Here is a 26,995-nt window from a genome sequence, read left to right as displayed (position 1 = left end):
TATAAGAATATTAATACATTCACACAAAGCTTTGTTAGTGGAACATGATGTGTTTCACAACACATTTGTCAGGTGTAATAAAAAAGGAAGCACAAGAAGTTTATTTGAACACTGCCCTCAAAAAGGCAACCATTTGGAAATAAAGCATTTATTTCATATTTTAAACCACAAGTAAATAACATATTGTAAAAGAATAATAAACAGTTCCCAAACACAAACACAAATATATAAACCTGATTTATGTTGAGAATACAAAAACCTTTAGGGATATTTAACCCAATTAGGGGGAGGAGTAATTACACAGTCAACAATCACCATCCATCATCAAACTATACAAGAACATGTTTAATACACAATGCTATGCTTTTAGTTTTCAATTAAAAGCTAAACATGATGTCCTGATGAGTGGAAGTCTAAAAACAGCTTTAGTCATTTGAACATGTTTCTCAGCTTTATTGCACTGTAAGTGACTTAAAACCAGAGATCATCTAAAATACACTCATTATGGAGCATCAGGATTTGTGCTCTATTGTGTGAGTAAAGGTGTGTAAACCAGCGTACACTACACCATCTCCTATTATCTGAATACATTTGCATCAGCAATTAGTTAGAGGTGTAAACATTATTGTAAGTATTAAAAAGAAAGTGCTGTCGCATGGACAGAATTATCAAATCATGTAAAATGAGAGTAAAGACGAGATAACTGACACAGAGAGTGAGAGAGTGTCAATTCCTACAAAAAGCTACTGCTGAACAAAAACCAAATGTCACATTGCACCAGTGAAACTATGGTTCCCAGTTGAGTGTTTTTTTCCTGTTTGTGCTGACGTTAAAGTCCCTGTAGAACTCTGCACTTAGAACAGATGCTCACATTCTTCTTCACCAGGAAATCACATGTGGATGCCCGTTCAAGTATGATTGGGTCTTTATTAGGCAGTGGATCTTTGGGGGACAGGCCCTGGCACACAACATATTTTTCCAGGTCCAACAGCAGAGTGACCACCTCATTCACTGAGGTTAAGCAAGGAGGGTAGTTGTCATACAACGGGTGGGTTGGGAGCAAGGGCTGCTTTTGGACATTGACCTGATAGAAGAAGCCCGGGTCAATTAGTACCATGGTGTCAGTCATGCTGGACTGTTTGGAACACTGGATGAGCTGCAGCTGTGGGCCTTCCACCAGTATGGCATACCATAGGATTGGTAGAGCGGAGGAGCGCAAAGAGTGGAGTAATTTCATCAAGTCGTTTTCACTATCAGCATCATTCTCTGCTGCGGCATCGTCCGAACTGAAGATCTGTGTGATCTGCAGAAAAAAAAACATTTGAAGTATTTGAACAACAAAGTGTTGAGGACGGGGCAAACTGGGACAAGGGAAACAAATAATGTGAAGAATCCGCCCCAAATGAAGCCCTGCTATACTGAGTTAAATCAAGGGCCTGGGACCTCATTTACAAACGTTGCGTACGCACAAAAGAAGGCGTACGCCACTCTCTACGCAAACCGTGGGATTTATAAAAAGAGAACTTGATGGGAAAATGTGCTGTCCTCCACGCCAACTCTGACCCATGCGTACGCATACACCTGAGGTAAGGAGAAACTGCGCCACTGATGGCAGAAGAAAGAAACGGGAGAAACTGTGTGAAACTGATCGTGTAAAATAAATAGTTATATTACCTCTCATATATGAACAGTTTATTTGCAAGGAATGGATAAAAAAAATTACATTTCTACAACGAACAAACAAACTCCCTGGAGTGCACACGGGAAACATGATTTAGGACAATAGTAACACAACAGTAGGGCAAATTATGTTTACACTGATATCAGGGTAATTCTCACATGTAGCAGATACCTAATCGATGGGCATATAAAGGCAGGTATCACAATGCGTAATGGTGCACAATGGCTGCTTTGGCACTGTTAGAGGATGTGGCAAACGGAAAGATACGGAGGGAGCGGAACTTCCCGAGACGAGCTAGATCCACTGGCCAACAGTGATGAGTGGCTGATGAGCCGTTTCCGACTCCCACGAGCTGTCCTCTTGGATCTGTGTGCGTAGGCCTGTCGCGATATTCAATAAATCAATTAATCGCACGATAATTAAATTAGCTCGATCATTTTTCTGGCTGCGATAAATACCATTTGCATGCTTTTTTGTTTTCCCCGTCTCTCTCTCTCTCCCTCGGGTCCTAAAGTGTGTGAAATTTGATGTAGTATGCATGCCAGGTGGCTAGGTGGCACTGTGAAGTACTGCCATACAACAACACCAGGAGCACACGCATGCGCTGAAACTTCATTCTACTTCTCTCTAGTAGCGCTGAGTAGCCCACAGTCGAAAAACCAAAACATTGACTCGGCGTAATTGCTGAAATGACTCCTGGATAGGTATCAGAGCAGCTAAGGCGCCTTGAATGTGCGACTGATGGATTCTAATCCACATGTTTGTTGTTGTTTGTCTGTACTGCACATGGATCTGACGTCGGTTCCAAAATCTGGGCTGCACGTGCACAGCCTACGCATTGATGGTGCAATTTGGGCATTGGGTCCACTTGCACCATGTGTGGAAGTATACCAGGACCTTGACACTCGTCAGGAGCAACATGGGGTTAAGTGTCTTGCCCAAGGACACGTGCATGGAGACTAGAGGAGCCGGAAAGTTGACAACACTGTTGTTTGGCCGGTTTGCTTTATGATAACTTTTATTTCCCTTAATTTTCCCTGACTTGGTTAACTCTGCCACTGTTTCTGTGATTGTATAATTTTACAATGCGTTTATAATAATAATCTAACTGATTACTCTTCTCATTATTATAACGCCATTATCGTTACTGCCAAAAAATGTGTGGGGTTACTTTATTGAAGGCAGCAGTTTTACATTAGACCTCTGAGCCGAGCGACAGAGAAATGTCTTGTTCCTCCTTGTCCTTGGTGAGGGTGGAGGCACAAGACAATCACAAAAGTGATGACGATTGGCTGAGGATGAGTACAATTCTTATGGTAAGCCAATCAGATGTGAAGTTGGGCGGGTGCTCATGCTGCGTTCCAGAGCCCATACAAACCAGTTGGATGTGGAACTTATCCTACCTCCAACTAGACAAAGTGCACTGGAATGCCTGTCGAAGTGGGACCTCCTACTCGCGAAGTCGGGGCTGATCGACCTACCCCCACTTCACCAAAATGAAATCGGAGAATAATAGTGGCGCCCATGGAGTCACATGAATAGGCTATAAACTTTACTTTTTTTGAGTGTAGAGTTGTTTTAGACACAGCAATTTTATCACAACTCAGGGTTTCCCCCAGTGCATTATAAGCCTGGCGGGCCGCCAGGCTTTACTTGCCCCCCCGCCAGGCTTAGCGTTGCTTGTTTATTTATTTAAAATAGATTTTTTTATACACCACAGATTTTTCTATACCGGGGAACAAGAGCGCATGCTCCCCCATGTAATCGGCACAGCGCACGCTTGTTCAGGTGCCGATTGAAACAAGTGTCAACACTATCAAGTGCGTCATTATTACGGTTATATCGTTCTTGTCAATAAAGATGTTATATTAAGGGATGCACTGATTATTCGGCGGTCGAAACAAAGCGTGTACACTGTGGAAAAGCAACTATTAAATGCTGGAAAGTCTCTGCGCAAAAGCGAAACTTGGCTGCGTGCGGCACAGATTATGAACTCCCCGCGACAGCCGGCACCTGGGCGTGTCGCAGGTCTTGTCATCCGCTGTCAGTGACTCACTTCTTACAGTAACAAGAAGATATGATGAACGTTTTTGAGCTAATTTTTCATATTACAACGTGGGATAACTGCGGCTTAAAATCCGGTGCGGCTTGTACAAGTACAAAACTGATTTTCTTTCTAAAATTAGCACATGCTGCTTTTAATCAGGTGCGTTCTGTAGTCCGGAATTTACGGTATATTATTTATTTAATTTCAAGAGTGTCTTTTTATAAGACTCTATAGTTGGTGTTTAAGTATTGTTAATCAATGTCTTACAATAACACATAAGTACATAAGTTTTACAAAAACGCAGTGGGCTGCCGGAGGGCCCGAGAGGTACCACCGGGCTTAGCAGGTTATCTGGGGGAAACCCTGCAACTTGTTTTTCATGTTAAGGCGTGAAATTATGTCGTTGTTGTTATCTGTTAGCATGAAGATATGTAGGGCTACGGTAAAAGTATACTCATGACGTTACATATCGATATGTATGGCTTTTACATATACGGCTCACTTGTGTATGTAAGTAGACTGAATTGCTGACAGTCAAAATGCCTCTTCAAACATAAAGCAAAAGTGCCCGCGGTCGTCCATGTTTTCTAACATTCGACTTCAATTGCTGGAACGCTTTGAAGTAGAAGCTAGTGCAATTCAGGTAGGATAAGTCCCACATCCCATTTGTTTCTGCTTACTCGCGATGTGCGCAGCAGAAACAGGAATGGCGAGTCCTGCTGCTTATATAACCATGCGGCTAATCTATAGACTCTTACAGGCTAACGGCTTCCACGGGGTGCTCAAGCAAGAAGCTCAAGAGTGAGACAGACAGTTGGAAGAGATAATGCAGCAAAGAAGATGCTAGGGCGAAGAGCAACTTTTGCTCAAGTCTGCCAGTGGATCCTGACAGCATGGGACAGAGTAAATAGGGCTCTATGATTTCCGTGTTAACGGAATCGCGGACGGAATCGCGGAATTGGCCAATAAAAACGGAATCTAATGTTAAACGCGGAATATCACGGAAATTGACATAATGTGACTGAAATGCTGTCATCGTGAGGAGAAGGAACGTTTGTCTGGAGAAATGTTCCGGGGACCGCTCATTCGTGGCACCACCCGTGCATCTCCTCACAAACACTCACCCGGTCAGTGTTTCCCCCAGTGCGTGTTGCTTGTTTATTTACTTTATATACACTTTTTTTTCTAAACCGCGGAACAAGTACGCTGCGCCCGCATGTAACCGGCGAGCATCCCCTTGTCCAGGTGCCGATTGAAACTCAAGTCACACCATCAAATACGCGATATTACGGTTATATTTTTATTGACAATAAAGATGTTATATTTAGGAATGTGCCGATAATTCGGCGGCCGAACCACGGCGAGTAAACTGTGGAACATCGCCTATTAAATGCTGGAAAGTCTCTGCGCACTCCACACCAGAGAACATTCTCTCTCTTTGAACAGTTAACTAAAGACATCGGCTCATCTGATGCATCTGTTATTTGCAGAGTTGTAGGGGTAATATTGCGTGTAGAGAAATGATCCAGACAGATACGGAGAAGCGCACGGCGCAGGAGAGGGAGAAGAGTACAGCGCAGGGGCGGTGCGCAGAAATCCGTCTGCACCAGATGAGGGGGCACTACCACTATTTTATTTATGTTAATTATTTTACTTTTAAATGTGACCAGCATTGCGTGGCTTGTTTTAAGATTCACTGGCATTTACTTAATTAGGATTTAACTTAAGAGAAGTTAGTGGATTCAAGAAGAATTTCAGTGGACATTTTATTCACTGACACAAAAAGCACACATTCTATGGTGGTAAAGTAAGTATAAAAGGTAAAAAAAATTGAATAAAAAAAATGTTAAACTATTTACTATTTCTAAAAAATTAAAACGGAAAAAACGGAATTTGGAAAAAAATAAAACGGTATTTGGAAAAAAATAAAATGGATTTCATAGGGCCCTAAGTAAAAAATCACCACCGGGTTTGGAAAGGCTGGACTGCTGCGTGATGAAGAGAACGACACGCACACATTCACCTCAAGACGAAAGTGACAGTGAGGGCGACAACGAAAGAGAGACTGTGTCTGACAAAGTCATTCTGAAGATGAAGATAGATGAAGATTCGAGAAATGAAAGTACTTACACTATGTAAAAACATACGAACAGTATGTCAACTGTTTTTTTCTTTCTAATCTACACCAAAGAGTAAATCTATTTATTATTTATTTGTGGCACATTGCTTAACAAGCGTAATTTAATTCTGCTTAGTTGTGGCCTGTTGAGGTGCAATAAATAAGTCAAAAGTTCCAAAACATATATTGTGTTATTTTTATCAATGCACTCTATAAGCATAGTAATTATAATATCTACAATAATCCATCACATTTTATTGGATGTTCGTCTGACTTTCCCACAGCAACATTAAAATAGTTTGTGCACTGTGGATTTCTGCTTGCATTGTATTGAGTGTCCATGTCATTATAGTATTCAGATCTATCAGAAATATTTGAACACGCACACAAGTTCCGTCAGAGGTTTGGAGATGGGCTCCAAATTATTTGACACATATGAGTATTTAAAAATTACTTGAAAGTAGTGCAATAGACACTTTCGGAAGTAATGAGTTACTTTTAGAATGTGTAACTCAGTAACTACTTTAGTTACTTTCCGGGAGAAGTAACTAGTACTGTAACTAGTTACTTTTTTAGAGTAACTAAAACAAGCCATGGTTATGGGAACTTTTTCAGAACAAAGGAAAAAGACTGTTTGTGTTTTACTGCGTGTGGATGTGGCCTCAGGAGGACACTTACCATGGGTGCCTCCTCTTCCTCTTCAACATGCTTTTCACCATCTCTGCCAAAGTGTGACCTCTCAGCATCCCATCTTTCCTGGTCCTAGTTGACAAGGGTGAAATTATAACTTCAACCTGAACCTTTTGTCAGTTCTAACTCTAGTTCAAGTATATTTCAAATGATAATAACAACAACACAAGAAATGTGCTTTGATCCACAACATGAAATCTAATGTGTCTATAATTTGTGTTAAAATATCAACAATATATCAATACCAGCCGAGCATCTTTCACTAGTACAAACACCTTCACTCAATTATCACAAACAAATAATTAACAACTTCGACATTGCTTTGATACAATTCAAATATACTGTATTGTAGTATAGTATTAGTTAGTAGTATTGTATACTGCATTTCCATCAGCCTGTTTTTATGTACATAAAAACACAGCCAATTTGAGTACATAAACAGATTAGATACATAGTTAGGTAGACTTTGGTGCCACCCACTGCTCATCTCAGGGAACTTACCACCACACCAATATTTGCTTCATAGCAAGTCTTGGAAAAACATAAATGCACTTTCTTTCACAGAATCGTTGAAAACTTGGTTAGAATGTGTGTTACATTGAAATGAAAACCTTGCTTATGACGGCATTAGTAACACATCAGATTATCAGATTATTCAATAGAGTTCAAGGGAAAACAAGTGAGCACAGTGTCAAAGGGAAGGACACAAAAGAGACAAAGGAGACGCAGTTATCCTCCACAGGAGGGTCACGGGGTGTTGTGTGTCAAACCTTGGACAGATCGACGGTCCGATTGGCAGTGGTGGAATGTAACGAAGTACAAATACTTTGTTACTGTACTTAAGTACATTTTTCATGTATCTGTACTTTACTTAAGTATAATAAATAGTGCATACTTTTTACTTTTACTTCGTTACATTTTGCAGCAATTATCTATACTTCTACTCCGCTACATTTTCACAATACGTTTCGTTACATTTTCTGATAAGTTCTGGACCCCGGACCCGTTCTTTCTCCGACTTCGCAAAGGCGCCCCGCAGTCGTGTCTGTCAGCCCTGGGAGCGGATACGATGGGGACGCTGAGCTGCGGACGGGCGGAGAGGGGCCCGGGGAAGCTAAGCCTCCGTGTGCGGACGTAGTGACCCAGACGAGCGTCAGGGGAGAGAGCGCCGCCAGAACGATGGGAAGCGGGAGTGCGGAGGAGACCCGCGAGGAGCCTCCTCTTCCACCACCTCTGCATTTGTATGACTCTTCTGTCCGAGACAGTCACATAGCTTTATATTCACGGAAGGAGATTGTTACAAAGTTACAAAAAGACGATGATTTTTAACATAGGACATGAAAAAAAGCGTGAAACACCGGACAGAGACGGACAGTCATTTTGAGACCAATGTAAACGATATGCGGAATGTTGTTGTTTACTACTGTTGCTAGGCAGCGGACGTTTATCCGGCAGCACAAGTTGAATATTTTTGGTTGTACGCCCCCTGTCGTTGCGGCGAATACTGCAACGAACAACATGGCGAGTATAAAACGCCTCCGTGTGTAGGGCGCGCGCTGTCTGCGGAGCCCCGCGCCACATCACACGCACGAGTATAAACAAGGTTCAACGCGAGTTTATGACCCGCGCCCGTTCCTGTCAGATTAAAACTCATGAACTGAATCAAAACTGTTTACATATGGGAAATTAACAGTGTTGTTAATTTAACATTAACATTAACATTGTAACAATGTTAAACTAGTTAATGTACTGCAATTGACATTAAATATGTGTGTTGCAGTTAAATCTTTTAAAGATGTATAATCAGACTTCTTTGTTGGTTTTGCTATTGTTGATATTTAACTTATTAAGAGAATTAATCATTATGCAAGTACTTTTACTTTTAATACTTAAAGTACGTTTAAAATCAGGTACTTTTTACTTTTACTTAAGTATGGTTGTCATTTTGGTACTTCTACTTTTACTAAAGTAAATATTTTTCTAGTTATTTGTACTTTTACTTAAGTACTGATATTCAGTACTTCTTCCACCACTGCCGATTGGGCTTCATCACAAATGTTGAATCAGTCAGTTTCACCTAGGGCTGGGTGATATGGTTTAAACTGATATCTCAATTTATTTTTGATATTTTTCCCTTTTTAAAAAACAAACTACAAATGACAAAGAAATTATTTTACATTCTGGGATTTGAACAAAATGTACCCTCAGGCTTAAGGTACAACAAAAACAAGACTCAAAACAAACTTGTTAAACATATGATATATTTGTCCTGGCTTCAAACTATGTCCCAACTTTAAGAGTCATTTACTCCCAGTTGTGAAAATATACAATACTGTGCAAAAAGTTTCTTCAAGTATTCACTGTGACTTACTCTTGTCTCAGTGTCTCCCTCTGTTGGTTTATTTCAGCAAACACAGACACAAACATCCCCAGACAGACTAAAACTGTTTGCTTTATCTATGGACTCAAAAACCTCAATGTTGGGCACAAGACTAACTTTTCTTGTCTGACCCGGTCTGTGGCCTTTTCTTTTTCAAGAACTTCCGCTATCAAACTTTTCCATGAAGCCCATCTGGTCAGGGCTAAGATAAGGTGGTAGACCAAGCTCAGCTTATACTGGGCCAATTAATCTAAATGTGCTTCTTTTTGCTTTTTTACAGATCACACTTTTTTGAAAATACTTGCTCAATATAATTGCTCTTTCCTGTTTGCAGCCCTGCAGTGTGCATGTATGGACAGGCGAGGGGAGCATCAGTGTTGGAAATGAAAGGGAAAACCCATACAAAACAGAAAAAAATGTTAACTTACTTGCTGATCGGGTTTAAGGTTGCTGATATGAGGGACTCTGTCAAGATGTCCATTCCTCTGTCCCAATTTGGAATAATTTATTGGCTGAAAGACAAAGTTAACATTGTGTTTGGACTGGAGTTGTTCAGCTGATCTCAGATATCAATGCATTTACAAACCTGTGTAGGCGATTGGTGGTTTCTCGTGGTCAGCTCACTGTGTTCACTGTTGCTGGCAGGCTCCGAGCTCCAACTCATCTACAAGAGCCAAAAAGTCAGATTAACCATTAATCAAGGCATTCAGATTTCCCTCATTATAAGCTACGGGGAACATTGTGTACGCACTGATTGGAAGTTATTGTCATCATCTTCATTGTCAGTGAGGTCCAAGCCATGTGGTCCATTGTTTTTCTTTAAATTTGATTTGCGACTATATGTGTAGTGGGGTCTGGGCCTGCCTGGCAGACTTGGACCCTCTGGTTTACAGTCTCCTTGTCCTATCTGGAAGGGCAGTAGGTGTCTCTGCCAAACATTGGCATAGAGATAATTAGATCCAACACAATGACATCACTTCTTCAAGGAAGGTCATAAAAAATTATTACGGCCTTACCATTGCCTGTCTCTGACACTGCCTTAGACGACACTTCTGCCTCTTTTTGTTGCTGCCTCCAAACTTTGGTTTGTCTACACAGAAATCACATGTGCCGCAGTCCTTCCTGCACAGACAAGCTTTGCACTCTCCACACGAGCGTCGTTTCCGCTTCTTATGCCACTGTAAACATGAATAAACAAATAACTAACTAGCACCCTAAACATTGGTGTTCTTCATTGTTTTTAAGTAGATTTCCATAAACACAGCATCACTACATGAAATGACTAACATAGCTCTAAACGCTGCAGTAAATATGCCAGGCCTGTATGTGGCAATGGAATGCTGCTTCACCTAAAAACGGAGATGTTGAGCAACGCGCATAAAACATTTATTTATTTATTTTTTAAATAAAGCCAACAAGTATAAATTACAATGTATGCATCCGTTTTCAAAAAGTATCTTTTTAGGGCTACTAAACACTGGTTCCATGTAGAAAGAAAGCCAATGTGACAGTGTTTACAGCCCCTAAGTTAGAGAGTAATGCTGAACTTTGGGTCGATAAAAAGAAGTCAAAATCCTGTTTACAAAGAAATGTACTTGCTTACAGTAACAGCATGTCCGCCAAATATTATTTAGGCCACGTTCAGACCTGGTATTAACGTATACCCTAACAGATTCGATCAGTGCGTGTGTGCACCTATGTATTGGCATGAGTAACAAGAGAAGAGAAATTCAGATTATAATTGACAGTATATGGGTCAATGACATATCAAGCTTCTAAAAGTGTATTTTTTAAGAGTATTTTAAAAATGGATGTAATGCACATTTTTGAGTCCAGAACAATGTGCTTGAACATTTCTCATATATGGTTTAACTATTCTAACTGTTTTAACTCATTTTTTAACAGTATCTTTAACTTCACAACAAAAAAAATGTCAGGTGGCACAACCAACTATTTATAAAAAAAATATATAAATTCCTAATATTTATTTTAAAATTAATTATTTGACAACTATACCTTAAGGTGTCTTCACTAGATAAACATCATTTTTATCATTGTGGTTTTTTTTTTACAATAATTTAAGATTTTTGGTCTCTGAAGTTCAGGTTTTAAGCATCCTTAACATCCAATTTTACATTTAAAGACAGGAAAATAATAACACAAATACACAAATTCATATATTCACTATAATAACTACACACATTACATTTATAAACCATTTGGTCACTTTGACGTATCATTTATTGGTTTAAATTGGTTGCACCACTTGACAAATATTGGTTGCACCACCTGACCACATTAGTTATGACATGAAATATGCTGAAAAAATGCATTTTCATTTCAAATAGTAACATGTGTTTTAGACATCAGTTAAACCTAACCCTAACCCTTCACACTTTAAATCCACAGACAGTCTCTGTCACCGGACAGTCATTTTGAGACCAATGTAAACGATATGCGGAATGTTGTTGTTTACTACTGTTGCTAGGCAGCGGACGTTTATCCGGCAGCACAAGTTGAATATTTTTGGTTGTACGCCCCCTGTCGTTGCGGCGAATACTGCAACGAACAACATGGCGAGTATAAAACGCCTCCGTGTGTAGGGCGCGCGCTGTCTGCGGCGCCCCGCGCCACATCACATGCACGAGTATAAACAAGGGTCAACGCGAGTTTATGACCCGCGCCCGTTCCTGTCAGATTAAAACTCATGAACTGAATCAAAACTGTTTACAATGTGTTGTTGTTACAATGTTAAACTAGTTAATGTACTGCAATTGACATTAAATATGTGTGTTGCAGTTAAATCTTTTAAAGATGTATAATCAGACTTATTTGTTGGTTTTGCTATTGTTGATATTTAAGAGAATTAATCATTATGCAAGTACTTTTACTTTTAATACTTAAAGTACGTTTAAAATCAGGTACTTTTACTTTTACTTAAGTATGGTTGTCATTTTGGTACTTCTACTTTTACTAAAGTAAATATTTTTCTAGTTATTTGTACTTTTACTTAAGTACTGATATTCAGTACTTCTTCCACCACTGCCGATTGGGCTTCATCACAAATGTTGAATCAGTCAGTTTCACCTAGGGCTGGGTGATATGGTTTAAACTGATATCTCAATTTATTTTTGATATTTTTCCCTTTTTTAAAAACAAACTACAAATGACAAAGAAATTATTTTACATTCTGGGATTTGAACAAAATGTACCCTCAGGCTTAAGGTGCAAAAAAAACAAGCCTCAAAACAAACTTGTTAAGCATATGATATATTTGTCCTGGCTTCAAACTATGTCCCAACTTTAAGAGTCATTTACTCCCAGTTGTGAAAATAAACAATACTGTGCAAAAAGTTTCTTCAAGTATTCACTGTGACTTACTCTTGTCTCAGTGTCTCCCTCTGTTGGTTTATTTCAGCAAACACAGAAACAAACATCCCCAGACAGACTAAAACTGTTTGCTTTATTTATGGACTCAAAAACCTCAATGTTGGGCACAAGACTAACTTTTCTTGTCTGACCCGGTCTGTGGCCTTTACTTTTTCAAGAACTTCAGCGATCAAACTTTTCCATGAAGCCCATCTGGTCAGGGCTAAGATAAGGTGGTAGACCAAGCTCAGCTTATACTGGGCCAATTAATCTAAATGTGCTTCTTTTTGCTTTTTTACAGATCACACTTTTTTGAAAATACTTGCTCAATATAATTGAACATGTGTTTTAGACATCAGTTAAACCTAACCCTAACCCATCAAAAACAATTCACATAACATTACATCTTTATGATGAGGATCGAGCACAGTCACGATGAAGTGCAGGGGATCTGGGTAGATGTTAATAAAACGTGGTAACAGACTCTTAAAGAGCAGAGCTCACTTTTCATTGTTTTCACTCCATGTTCTCAATCTTTGTGAAGAAGACACTTTAGCGCTGCAATTAGTGGAATAACAGATGCATCAGATGAGCTGATGTCTTTAGTTAACTGCTCAGAGAGAGAATGTTCTCTGGTGTGAAGTCAATGTCGCAGGGAGTTCATAATCCGCTCTGTATGCAGCCAAGTTTCGCTTTAGCGCAAAGAGACGTTCCAGCATTTATTAGTGTGATGTTCCACAGTGAACTCGCTGTGTTTAGGCTATCGAATTATCAGTGCATCCCTAAATATAACATCTTTATTGACAAGGACAATGTAACCGTAATAATGACATATTTGATGGTGTGACTTGAGTTTGAGTCAGCACATGGACAAGGGAGAGCTCGCCGATTACATGGGGGCGCAGCGGCCTTGATCCCCGGTTTAGAAATATTTGTGGTGTATAAAAAAAATGGATTTAAAATTTAAAATAAACAACAACAACTCTTAGCCTGGTGGAAGTAAACCCTGGCAGCTGTTGTAAAACTTTCCAGCAGGTGAAACTATATGTGCTAGATGTTATGACTAAGTAATCAAAGCAGAGTTGTCAGCTGGATCATTGTTAATACTTAACCTGTGTCATGCCAATTTTGATAGTGATATTGGCATCTTAAATGTACAAATTATCATGCAAAATGATTTAAAGTGTGTAATATCTTTCCATTCAAAACTAATAAACATTCTAGAAGTGTCATGGATAACCTTAGAGCTTTGAATAGCATTATATAGTGACATTCCTTGCAGTTGTGCCACCTGATCAACAGTTGTGCCACCTGACAATTGCAACTAAACTCAAATTAAACAGCTTCTGTTTGGATGCAAGCATTATTTTCTACCCCTGTCATGAAGGTCACACAGAACACTTTTTAACAAACAAAGAGTTTAATGATAAAATCATTTTTTTTCTAGTTTTACATTGGTTTACATTGGTTGTACCACACTGACATGGAAAGTGTACCAACCTACATATAGTTGAAAGTAGTTATTTTTATCAGTATTTGACAGAGATCTACAAACCTTTTTGCTTAGTCCCAAGGTTCTCTGGAGTTCCTCTGGCTGATGCAACATTCAGTTTACAGCTAATGTCTCTTGACTTCAAAATAAAGTCCAATCTTTATGGTGGCACCACCCTGATATTTAGGAAATGTAAATCTTTGGACAAAAGTTTTGCAGTTATTTTAGCAGCTTTAAAACTATTGATATTAGCGAAAAAACATTATTCAAAAGACTTCAAACATAAAATTATGCCAGAGTATTTTATTTTGAGTTTATCATTATTAAAATAACATTTTTAATAGTTTTCTTAGTCTGCTCACTTGCTCGGACAGCTGCATCACCTGATATCTTAGGGGTTTGAGAAGCCAAAACATAAAAATAATATAATTATTTGAATTTACTGAAAAATGTATGAAATTAATAGGTTTTATAGAATAAAGTGATAGATGTCATGAAAAGATTACATTTTGGTTTTTTTAGATAATGGACTTGGACACAAAAATATGCACGTCATGTCATTGACCCATATACAAAAAATGTACTTTAAAAAAAAAAGAATAAAAAAGGACTAGAGGGAGATGAGGCGGAGACAGAAGACAGAGTCCAGGGGACCGTTTCACGAAGCAGGTTCAACAAACTCTGAGTCTAACCCTGAACTCTGAGTTTTCGGTTCCACAACAGCTGATTTGAGTTCGTTTGTTCAACTCGGCATAGTTTCACCTGGAGTTAAGCGCGTGAACCACAAGTATAAAAAACAGCATCAATGGAGTCCCGAGTCACCATGGCAACGGGGAAGCGGAGGGCGACGTCCTTCACTCACAGTTTAAATGTCGTCCTTTGCTCAATCACAATAATATTACGTGGGGAAACAGCTTGAGAGACTATTAATTTATTTAATTTAAGTGTAATCCCACGGGGGAGAAGCGCATTTGGCAGCAGTTTAAGATGAAACATAAAAACATTGTTCAAACAGGTAAGACCTCAACATAATCTCATGGGGGTACATCATTTTGATCATGTTTTACATTGTAAAGTAAATATGAAGTGACTGTTTGACTGTACAGTTGTTTTATCCCCAACATAATGCTGTTTTCACACATAAATGACTCAGTTATATCATGTTCAAGTGCTCTGCATCTCCGACATTGTATAAAAAAAACTGCCATTTGCAAAAAAATGCAGCGCAACACACAATTTCTGCTGGGATGTGAGAGCATAACTTTAGTTGGTAATGTTGTAAATATAAGGACGGATTAGGTTGTGTATGTAAATGATGGACTGTGACGTGAAACGGTACCGCTCAAAAAGATAAGTGTCTATCTATGCGTGGTCTGATAATCATCTCCCGACAAATATTTAATTCTCTGCGCTGTAATGCTACACCTTCATCCACGGGATCATTGTCAGGAGTTCCCTCATTTCAGGGTAAACGGACTCAGAGTTTTCACGAAACCTGCTTTGTGAAACGGAGCCCTGGAGCAGGCAACACTTTCTAAACACAAGTTTAGACAGGACAGGGCTGAGTCAGTGATGACATGTTTATAGAACTGCTATGTCATAAGCAGCAGCAGAGATGTTAGTAAAAATATTAATATAAAAAAATACTCACGTCATCGTCATCGTCAGTTGACAGATCTTCATCATCTTCAACATCAATATTGACAGAGAAATTCTCTGTGTCGCTGCTTTTGAGACTTGGAAGCTGTGGCGATAACATTATTGAGGGAGTCAGACAATAAGCTATAACACCAACTATTATGAATTAAGATCAAATTTACCTGTGTATCTGCAAATTCACTCTGTAAAAAAAAATGGCTGCCATTAGAACTTTAACATTTTAAATGAATATTTCATTTTCAAAGCCCAAGCACATAATTGTACTGTAATCACTGTAGTTATTCATACAAGACAACCAATATTAACAGTATATATTAAATGTGTACAACAAGTCTGATCCGATCCATAAAGTTGTGCATGTACAGAATATTCTTGAGCCAGCATTGGTGTATTTGAAAGATGTGTACTTCTTTGATTACATTTAATCAGATCACATAATAATCGCTACGATAATCAGAATAAATACCGACACATGGAACTCTACATGTTGTGAAAATAGTACGATGAGATCTTTGACCATCCAACAGTGAACACATGAATTAGTTTGCAATGGCTATACAAGCGTTATCTACCTGAAGACTTGTGTCATCAAAGGTTTCAGGGATGTCATGATGGGATGTCAGCTGCTGGTAGCCCCCACTGCCAGGTCCCTGATGTGACATAGAGATACACAAAGTAGGGTAGTGAAAGCAAGGTTAATATTAGGCAGCAACATACACAACTACTGTTGTGTCTGATGTTGCTTACCTTGCGAATAGGACATATGCACTTGCGTTTTCGGCATATACGTTTGCGGGACTCAGGGCTCTGCAATCCATGTTTGCAATTTGCACACTGCCCACAATTGACAGTGTTGTGACATCCCACACACTGCCCACAAGGAATCCACTACAGTTGACAGGAGCAAAACAAAAAAGCGGTTTTGTTTAAACATTAGTGTTGTAATGCAGATAAAGAGGATGGAACTGCAAATAACACTGAGGTGAGTTTTAACACAAGCTCACGATTCACATTGACCAATGTGAACAATTTTAAGACAATAAATCATATGAATTACAGGATTTAGGGAAATATTTAATTAGAATTGCTTTTCATGAGACCTTACATTTAATACATTTTCTTCATGTCTGATGGGGAAATAAATGCAAATGGGTCAATGACAAATAAAGCTTCTAAAAAGGTATTTTTAAAAAGCATTTTCAATATAGATGTAATGCATATTTTTGAGCCCAGGACAATGTGTTTGAACAAGTCTGATTTATTTAATAACTATTCTGTTTTAAATAATTTTTTACAGTATTTTTAACTTCACAACAATAAAATGGTGGCAGAGCCAAATAGTTATAAAAATATATATGCATTCCTAATATATTCATTTTAAGATTAATTCTTTGGCAACTATCCCTTAAGGTGTCTACACTAGGTAAACATTATTTTTTAACAATAATTTAAGATTTTTACATTCTGTAGGTCAGGTTTTTAGTATCATTAACATCCATTTTTACATTTAAAAACAGGAAATCACACAAATACATCCATCCATCCATCATTCATCTACCACAGCACCACAGCAGTTGACAGGACAGCACAACTGTGTCTGTGGGGTGTCTGGGGTGCTGTGCCTATCTCAGCTGCCATAGGGCGATAGGCGGGGTACACCCTGGACAGTTCGACACAAATACAAAAATGTATATATTCAGTATACTAACTGCACAAATTCCATTTAGAAACCCCTTTAACTTATTATTTATTGGTTTGAATTGGTTGCACCACCTAACAAATATTGGTTGTACCACCGGACAACATTAGTTATGACATGAAATATGCTGAAAAAATAATATCAAATAGTAACGTGTTTTAGATTTCAAAAACACTTCACTTAACATTACATTTGATACAACACTATAAATAGCAACAATGAGGTGTCTTTTAACAAAATCGCAACATTTTCAAATTGTGGGTCAACATTGGTAGACGATATCTCATCTCAGTTCTGTGTTTTAAAGTATTCCCAGTCTGAATGCATTAGCTGTGTGTGCCGTGAATTGAGAGGCTCTGCAATCACTCTGAGCACTTCAGCTGCATAGAAAAAAAATGATGTCTGCACGATGGGGCAAAATGAATGCATTGTTTCCACGCAGTTGCTGCACGCAGGTCACTTCAATCTCTTTTCCAACTACTTGAAAGACCTGCCCCACAAATGGCTGACCTTCGTACTTCACCATGATGAACTTTCCATTTAGATCACTGCTCTCATTGGTGCTCTCATGGGTACTGGCTGTTTAGAGGTTGATCATTATGGGAGTTGGCAGATATGTGGTCTGCTACAGAAGCAGGAGATCACTCAGTCCCTGGATCAGTGGAGATTACTTGGTGCATAGCCAAAGTTCCCTTTACAGGAGGTACAACCTCAGGGACCGCTTCATCAAACCTTCTGATGTCCTCCTCATTCACCCAGAAGAACTTGACATCATATTACCTCTCTGTTAGGAGGTTGTAAAAATCTTCTGGGGTCTGGACATCTTCACCCCTTAGGACAGCAGAGTCAGCAGTGGGCTTCACTGCATCGCCAACTCCATTGGGGTCACCTTTTCCATGGGACTTCTCTGAGAAGTTCCATGTCACCATGTCACCTGGAAGCCTGAGAGGAAGGGAATGGTGCTGACCAAAAAAAATTTTTTTTATTTCAGTATTGGGTGACTGGACCATCACTCATCACAATTGTGGGAGATGGATTGCAATTCTTCATCACATCCTTCAGTACTGGATCCAAGTGGGCCCACAGCTCTCTTATCATGCCGAAGGGATGCAGAAATGGTTGCATAGGACTGTGAGCCTGCTGCTGTATAAGCCACACGTGTGGACTGTGGCCTGCTTCTGGCTCCCTCCAAATTGAAAAGCCTGTAACTCACTATTAAGTTTGCAGGAGAAATTCTCTGAAAAGTCCACATGGAGGACAATTTAATCCTCTCTTAGGCTTTCTTTTAAAGCCCTGCACTCTTTGACTTGGTGCAACCAGTTGTAGTGGTTGAAAATGTTCAACAGTGCAGCACATGTTCCAGTTTCTTTTACAAAATTCATGTATGTTTTTGGCCTCTGACACAGATATTCGGATCCACTGATGCCATGTCATGTTCTCTTCTGCCCGTTTCTGCCTCTTTCAACCTCATTATAACAGCATTTGGGGCAGACTCGATACATGCTTGTCTTGTCGTTTGGACTGCATACAATAGAAGACAACAGCCGAGACATGCTGGTAGTTTTCAGGAGACCTTTCTGGTGCCGTTTTTGGTCATGAGTTTGACATTTTCATGGTCTAGGCACACAAGTACTCATGTCTGATAATTTTGTCTGCAGTACAAAAAAAAAAGACAATATTGAACTAACAAACTAACGTCAGTTATTTGTTTTTTTTTGTGAATGTCTTTTCTCCCTGGCACTAAGCGACTGTTCTCATCCCGACAGAGGAAGTCTACAACTCTTTCTTTACACTGGATGGCCACTGGACTTGATCTGTCTCCTTCAGTAGATTTAGCCTTTTGCTTTTCAGGCTTTATTTTCTTTAATCTTTCTATTTGTTTTCTTAACTTTGGCAGCTTCCACTTCACGTTTAGTTTTTTGCATTTTCCTGCGCAACTTTGCTTTCTCTCTTTTCCATCTACTGCATGCTTTTTTGTGTGGTGTTGAAGATGCCTTGGGTGCATCTTCACTGACAACATCATCCATGTTGGGAGGGTTAGGATCAAGCTCTGCTGGGGGTTCTATGGACACTGGTGTGAAGTTCAAGATTTCCTCCATGGCCCTTTTCCTGTCCCTGTGTTTTCTCTGATCTTGCCTCCACTGTAGCCTCATTTTTTCCTTTTCTTGCTTAGACAGTTGGCTGATGGGGGCTTCACATTTTTTCCCTCTCTCTTCCTCCTCTGATAACTACAAAACACAAGAATTAATAAACTGACAAATTCCCATTTAAGAATCTGAAAGTTCTAATATAAAATCAACTGCTGTAGGATTTTCCAGCAAGTGAAACTGTATGTTTTAGATGTTACGATGTATGAGTTAGATGTTACGATGTATGAGTACATAGAGCATGTGCAGTTCGTAATCAAAGTGCAGTTGTCATCAAAACAAAGAACAAGTACGGCGGACAACTTGAGTGTCTTTTACAAAGTTTTATTCCTCACACTATTTAATAGACACTAACTTAATAGGTTGTAAAACCAACAAAGCGTACTTGTTCTGACGATCAGTTACAGTTTAAAAGAAAGGAAAACAGAGGTTCAACATATACACAAAGCTTTGATGACAAACTGTAGCAAAACAAAGCTTTGTGTATTGAGGACAACTGCGCTTTGATTACGAACTGCTCCTGCTCCATGGACTCAGGGCGCTTTCACACCTAGAGTTCGATTGCTTTGGTCTGCACCAGTCAGAAAAATGTTACAATGTAGCAAACGGATGTTGGTACAGTTCGCTTTCACATATGAAGAGTTCAAAACGAACCAAAATAGGCCGCGAAGACCATCGGCACCGGAACCAGACTTACCCCCGATTTCCACCGGGCGTGTCACCGCAGCAGAATGTAGGCACCACGACCACCGGAGATAATCGCTGGCTCGCTGAATACGGCTGGCTCGCAAGGCGTGCCCGGTGGAAATTCGGGGTAATCCCGTATCTCATCTCATACCCATAATGCATCCCATTTGGTTTGGTTGCTTTCACACCAGAGGAACTGTACCAAAGTAGGGTGGATAAAGCCATATCAACTGGTCCGAGACCTTACTGAATGGGTGGTCTCGGACCGGTTGATTTGGTGCGCACCAAAGTACCGAGATTACATTCACACCTATGCAAACGAGCTGAACCAAGGGACCAAACACGCTTGATGCGCACCAAATGCTGTAGGTCTGAAAGCACCCTCATAACATCATAACATCTAACACATACAGTTTCACTTGCTGGAAAGTTCTACAACTGTAAAATTGACTGTTGTGTTGTGTCTAGATGTATTACCTCTCTTTTCTCTTTGCAAGATATGCTTCCCTTGCAGCTGGATCATTGTTAATGCGCACCATGTGTCGTGCTGATTTCTCTTTAGTTGATAGTGGCATCTAAAATGTACAAATTATCATGCAAAATGTTTTAAAATGTGTAACATGATTTAAATTCAAAACTAATAAACATTCTAGAAGTGCCATGGATAACGCTAGAGGTTTGAACAGCATTATATAGCGACATTCCTTGCAGTTGTGCCACCTGACTAACTGGTTGCACCACCTGACAATATCAACTAATCTAAAAAAATAAAGAGGTCTATGATAAAAATAAATTTTTTCTAGTTTTACACTTGTTGTACCACTCTGGGGGTCCTCTGGCTTATGCAACATCCTGTTTATAGCTATCGTCTCTTCAAAATAAAAGTCAAATGTTTATGGTTGCACCACCCTGACATTTAGGAAATGTAAATTGCTGGACAAAGGTTTTGCAGTTATTTCAACAGCTTTCAAACTATTTATATTAGGAAAAACCCTAACCCAAAATACTTCAAACATAAAATAATGAGTATTTCATTCTGAATTTATCATTATTAAAATAAAATCTTTATTAGTTTTCTTAGTCTGCTCACTTGCACCACCTGACATCTTAGGAGTTTGAGAAGCCAAAACATAAAAGAAAATAATTATTTGAATATACTGAAAAATGTATGAAAATTATTAGGTTTTTTTGAATAAAGTGATGGATGTCAATAAAAGATTAAATAATGTTTGTTTGTTCTTTCTTTTTTAAATAATGGACTCGGACACAAAAATATGCATGTCATGTCATTGACCCTAGGGATGCACCGATTGCCATTTTTGGGGCCGATTCCGATTTCCAATTTTTCAAGAAGTTTGACCTGCCAATAACGATTTTAGCCGATTACGATTTCAATTTTTTAAACCTCTTTACAGCATACAGAAATATATATATTTTTGCATATTTCCTTTAATAGAACATTTTAACATAGAAATACAATCAGTTAACATCCAATATCCAACTAAAAATACAAAAATGAATCACTACCTGTATGTGTAGTTTATTTAAGTTTAAACATATTTCACAACATAGTACCTGCACACAAATAAGTAAATTAACTAATGACCAAGAGCTCAGATCTCACTCTCTCGCTCTCTCTCTCTCTGCTCACACAGGTTTAAATGACAAACAAACAAATGCTGAGTGCTGATCAAAAGTTTTGTGCTTTAGTGATTTAAGGTCCCGACTCTTGTCCCAAATATGACAGGCTTCGTTCAGTGATTGAAACAAATATATAAACATTAATGAAACGTTTACATGCAGAGCGCCCACTCGCAAAGCAGACAGCTGCGCCGCGGCTGCGCGGATGTTGTGGAATCGAATACACCGGTATGGCAGTATATTAAAAATTCATATCATAACGAAATAAAACCGGTATTCGGTGTGAACCGGTATACCGCCCTGCCCTACACTCTACTACATGTGCGTGTAGCCGCGTGCACATGTGTTGCTGATCCTGCGCGATGCGGGTGCATTTGACCGGCTTATTAAAATCAGAACACTTCTGTCTGAAATATGGTCGATTAATCGGTGCATCCCTAATTGACCCAAGTAGATTTTCTCCAATAAATTCAACATCCTCTTCTAAAAAAACAACACCTATTGAAATATGGGAGATTCATGGCTATGAATATGACTATGATTTTGTTACTTGGAACATTAAAATTGATAAAATGTAGCTGCTTATGCACACATCATGCTCACAAACAATGAATTACCTTTCTGAAACGAATCATCGGATGCTCCTTTGTCTTTGAAGATGCTTTAATCAAAGAGACAAATGGAGTAGGATGAGTACAGCTGTATGGAGGAATGTATGTTCTACTATCCGATTGTTCCACATCGGATTGGACAGAGAATGACTAGGACAATTAGGACTGCAACAAACGATTATTTCCATTTTCACTGCATCGGTCAGTTTTAATGATTCATTTGTTACATGGAAAAAACAATCCAGGAAATGGTCACATTAAAGTCAAATCGTTAGATATTATAAATAAACAATAATAATTTAACAAATAGTAAGCTTCTGTACTTACCCCAACAGGAGGGACAGCAAGGCCTCTTCCTCTGTTTGTCATACCATGTGCCAGTGAAGGAAATACCACATCTGGAACAGACCCTGCAGTGAAACATTTATAACATTACGAGGAGTCACAATGTACTTCAAATGATAAAGTTCATTAGAAATATCAACATAAGTAACAGACTCACAGAGTGCTCTCCTCTGACCCAAATTCTCCTTTAATGGATGGGAGCCGCAGTGGTTTGGATGATGAGGGGAAAGGAAGTCTAATTTTATCTTCTGAATCATCACTGCGCGAGAAGTGTTTTGGTGTGCTCAGTGTATTGTGCAAGGAGAGGCCTGACTGATGGGAAAACACATTTTTGGACCCCAGGCTGGGTGTGGGTTTGTGGTAAGAGTCAGGTGTGTCTGCCCCCTCTCCTCTCTCCATGAAGCTGGACTCTGAGGAAGAACGCTCCCGCATCTTTTTCTAATGAATGAGAAAGAGAGGGAAAATAAAGACAAACGGACCTTCAGAGCTGACCACTAATTGTCAGCTGTACGTTAGTCCATGAAAAAAGATCTGGAGGTCAGCCAAGCATTTGCATATTATTTATCAAATTTAAATATGTCCTCCTGAGACCCAGAAAAAGTGTGTAAATGTGTTGCAGTTTTTCATTAAATGGGCACCCAATGATGTAGGTGTGAAAGCACCCTCAATCATAACATCTAACACATATAGTTTCACCAGCTGGAAAGTTCTACAACTGTAAAATTGACTGTTGTGTTGTGTCAAGATGTATTACCTCTCTTTTCTTTTTACAAGATATGCTTCCCTTGCAGGTGGGATCATTGATTTTTCTTTAGTTGATAGTGGCATCTAAAATGTACAAATTATCATGCAAAATGATTTAAATACTGATTAATTTTAGATACATGAATTTAAGAATTGTTAAGACTTTTTAAGGATACGCGGGCACCCGGTATGAGAGGCCGAGATATGGTCTTATTGGCAGGTGCGGAAACACAGACAGACACACAGAGCCACTAAAAACAAGCCTCTGTCACTCTGTGGGGTGAAGTAAAAAAAATGCATTGCTGGGTCTCAGGAGGATCATATGAATGATCTTCACGTACGTTATCAACAGCTACCTAATTATGAGTTTTGTTACTGTGATAAAAATGGTTGGTCAACTTGAACTTGATTACCATGATTACTCATAGATTAATTAAATCAGGGCACGATCTTCAATCGATAGGGAGGCAAATACCTTCACTCTGTTTCGAACCCGTGTCGGTGGTGTTGGACCATCAAAGAACTTCCCTGTCCTGTAATCAAAGGCTGATAAGTCGACGTATCCATCCAGCACTGATGTCAGTTCAACACGGCTTCTCACTCGTTCACCTATTGGACTGTGAAGGAGAAAAGCAGTTACACCTGCACAACACCACAAACTACAACAACATACCTTTTCTCCTTCTGCCTCAAATGCAGATGGTATGACATATGACTTTATTGTACATTATATAAAGTCACTCACGATACATGGACCACAGTGACTGTGAATTGAGTTTATTTCATGTGGGGTGACTTGAAAATACTCTCTACCAAGGGTTAAAAATAATAATACATTTTGTTTGTTGGTGCCTTTCACCACATACACAAAACAAAGCAATCAGAGATGGCAGACTTCACTCTATTCACGCAACAAGCCTCTATTGGTCATATTGGCATGTGCAGAAACACAGAGCCACTAAAAATAAATAACAATGTAACATTTTTTACTACCCTTGTCGTCCATCTCTAATAACTGATTAATAAATAGAGCTGAAACGATTAATCGATGAATCTATTATTAATCGATAACTAAATTACTCGCCAACTATTTTGATAATCTATAATCGGTTTTAAGCTTTATTTCATGATTAAAACAAGATTTCTGATTGTTTCAGCTTTTTAAATGTGAATATTTTCTTAGTCTTTGCTCCACATAAACAAAGAAATCATTAAAACTGAACCATTTTGGTTTGTGGACAAAACAAGGCATTCAAGAACATTTCCAGGTTTGACAAGCACTGATCAATGTTTTTTTAACATTTTCTGACATTTTATGGACCAACCGATTCATCGATTAATCGAGAAAATAATCGACAGATTAATCGATTACGAAAATAATTGTTAGTTGCAGCTCTGTTAATAAATAATGATCCCGTTCAAACCAGGCATCATCATTGATCCGAGTGATCTGATCACAAGTGGACTGCTCTAAGCCCATCTTGCCAAAGAATTGTAAATGTCATCTACGTGTGATAGGATGGGATAGTATTTACCTTAGATAATATACGTCCTTCTGACCAATACTGCTCCCCGATCGCCGAATAACTTCTTTACGTTTCCAACCTTCTCCAAGTCCAGGCCATTCCTCCCACCCCTCATCAGGATGTGAGCGCTTTCGCAAAGGAACATGAATACTGAAAGAGATGACAGGGAAATTAGATTGCACAGGAAGCCATCCAAGAAAATGTTGATATTGTCTTTGCTTGTATATTTAAGAGGTTCAAAACAGAAACAAAAGGCATCCAAAAAGCCATTTGACTTCTCACTGGGGTTGTTGATGACAAACAATCTCTTTCAACATGCTTTAGTCAAATATGAATTGCATCATTTTGCTTACATACTTTAGAATTTTAAAAAAAAAATAAACAAAAAGGTACATTTACGTATATATATATAAAGCTGTGAAATGACCAGCGAATGAAGGATTGTGTTATCCACTTGTCAACCTACTGGTGAATCTTTTTGAAGGCCTTTTCGCTGCCTGCCACACTCTCACTCCTCTCACTCTCTCCTGCCAGGCTTTCTTCTTCTGCATCATCACCATCATCGAAATCCTCAAGGGGCTCAAACCAGTCAAACTCCTTTACGTCTCCTTGAGACTCTTCTATGGTACTGGACATGGGAACGTCCCGTGTAAGAAGGTGGTGTGACAGTACTAAGGGCTCCTGTGGTGGAGCTGCCTTGTTGATCATTTCCTCCTCATCCTCCTGCACAGGCGCTGAGCCTGGGGTCGGGTTCACTGTTGGCTCCTCGTTCATTGATGGGCTCGTTCAGTTCGGGCCACTGTGATTTCTTGAAGACGATTAGGATACACTCTACAGTCTGTCTTGCATCTTATTTGAAATCAAATCACTGTGAACCTGGGAATGTTGATAAACAGAGGTGTTACTCGCCATATGTTTCCATAAAAAGCATTGCTACGCGTAATGTGACGGTAGCTTGAACGGACTCATTCGCTTTCTTTAAGTGACAATGATTTAAAAGGCAAATGTGCGATATTCATACAAACTAGCGCGAGACACCAGTCTAGTGCGGCTAGCGTTAGCTCGTTTCCATGATTATGTAGCTAACGAAATATGAATAGAAGTGGCTAGCAGCAAATACTAGCACCAATGACCCAGGCTAACGTGAATGCATGTATGGTTATTGCCCCGTTTCCCAATAAATACGTATTTCGTATTTTACATTTTACTTCAAACAGTGAGATATGAGAAACACATACGTTAGACGGCTGGAGACACAAGTGAGAACAGGAGTAGCGTAGCTAGGCACCGTTAGCCGTGCATCAATGGCGCCTGTGTGTGTGTGTGTACTGAAGCCTAAAAGTTGGGGGCGCTTCTTCTTCTTCGTCCTCTTCTTCTTGGTGCATTATCGCCATCTACTGGACTGGAATGTGGATCAATAGATTTGCAGGAGAGATGGATGACGCTTGTTCGATTTTCTCTGATGAATGTGAATCCATGCTATCTATGTGTTAATGCTGCTAGGAGTTTAGTTCTTTATTGCAGCCTATCAGTTTGACAGTTTAACTCCATTTTAACTACTTTCACCAGTATTTGTTCATATCATTTCATTGGAGTTTGCATCTTCTTTTTTAAAATACTCCTCTCACGCAAAGTGCCCCGTTCTCAGCATATAAAAACGTTCCTATATCTTGCTCAATCTGATTAAAGATGTCAATAAACACAATGCTAAAAAGCAGTGGGCTACACACTGTACCCAGTGGGGTTCCATTCTTAACAGTCATTTTGTGGAGTATTCTGTACCCACTTAAACCTCTACTTCTATTACTAACTCTTTATATTCCACATAAATTGTGGAATATAAATTAGATAAGAAAGAATGCACCAGTGAGCTCAGCAACACCAAAAGACCCGGAACACCACAGAAAACCAGTGTGGTGGACGACAGAAGAAGAAAAAGTCCTTCACAACAGTTGGCCAGATCAAAAAATTTCATATCTCGATATTCATGCCAGATATCGATACGATACGATATGACTACAGGTTTGGTGAAAACCAAGCATTTTTCAGAAAAATAAAAACATTATACAAAAGACTGTGGAAACTTTCCACATGGAAAGTGCAGTTTTATTGATGAGAACTCACTGCAAGTCATCAACATTAACATAAAGTTACCAAA

The 26,995-nt window shown here is 39.2% G+C and overlaps 1 protein-coding gene across 1 annotated transcript; it reads right to left on the bottom strand.

Annotated features, from left to right (window-relative positions):
* Positions 1-829: 829 nt before the first annotated feature.
* mbd1b (methyl-CpG binding domain protein 1b) lies at positions 830-25,611 on the bottom strand (the record flags this gene model as incomplete). The annotated part of the gene is made up of 16 exons (XM_083906074.1): positions 830-1,303; positions 6,526-6,609; positions 9,346-9,429; positions 9,504-9,581; positions 9,669-9,845; positions 9,934-10,095; positions 15,430-15,522; positions 15,599-15,619; positions 16,010-16,087; positions 16,185-16,325; positions 22,229-22,272; positions 22,550-22,632; positions 22,725-23,005; positions 23,787-23,928; positions 24,847-24,987; positions 25,304-25,611. The coding sequence occupies 16 exons, from the start codon at positions 25,609-25,611 to the stop codon at positions 830-832; spliced, it is 2,391 nt and encodes a 796-aa protein (XP_083762200.1).
* Positions 25,612-26,995: the final 1,384 nt, after the last annotated feature.

This window comes from Microchirus variegatus (genome assembly GCF_963457635.1).
Source record: "Microchirus variegatus genome assembly, chromosome: 19".
Taxonomy (NCBI): domain Eukaryota; kingdom Metazoa; phylum Chordata; class Actinopteri; order Pleuronectiformes; family Soleidae; genus Microchirus; species Microchirus variegatus.
The sequence above is the reverse complement of the archived record's forward strand: the minus strand, read 5'-3'. Positions and strand labels throughout refer to the sequence as shown.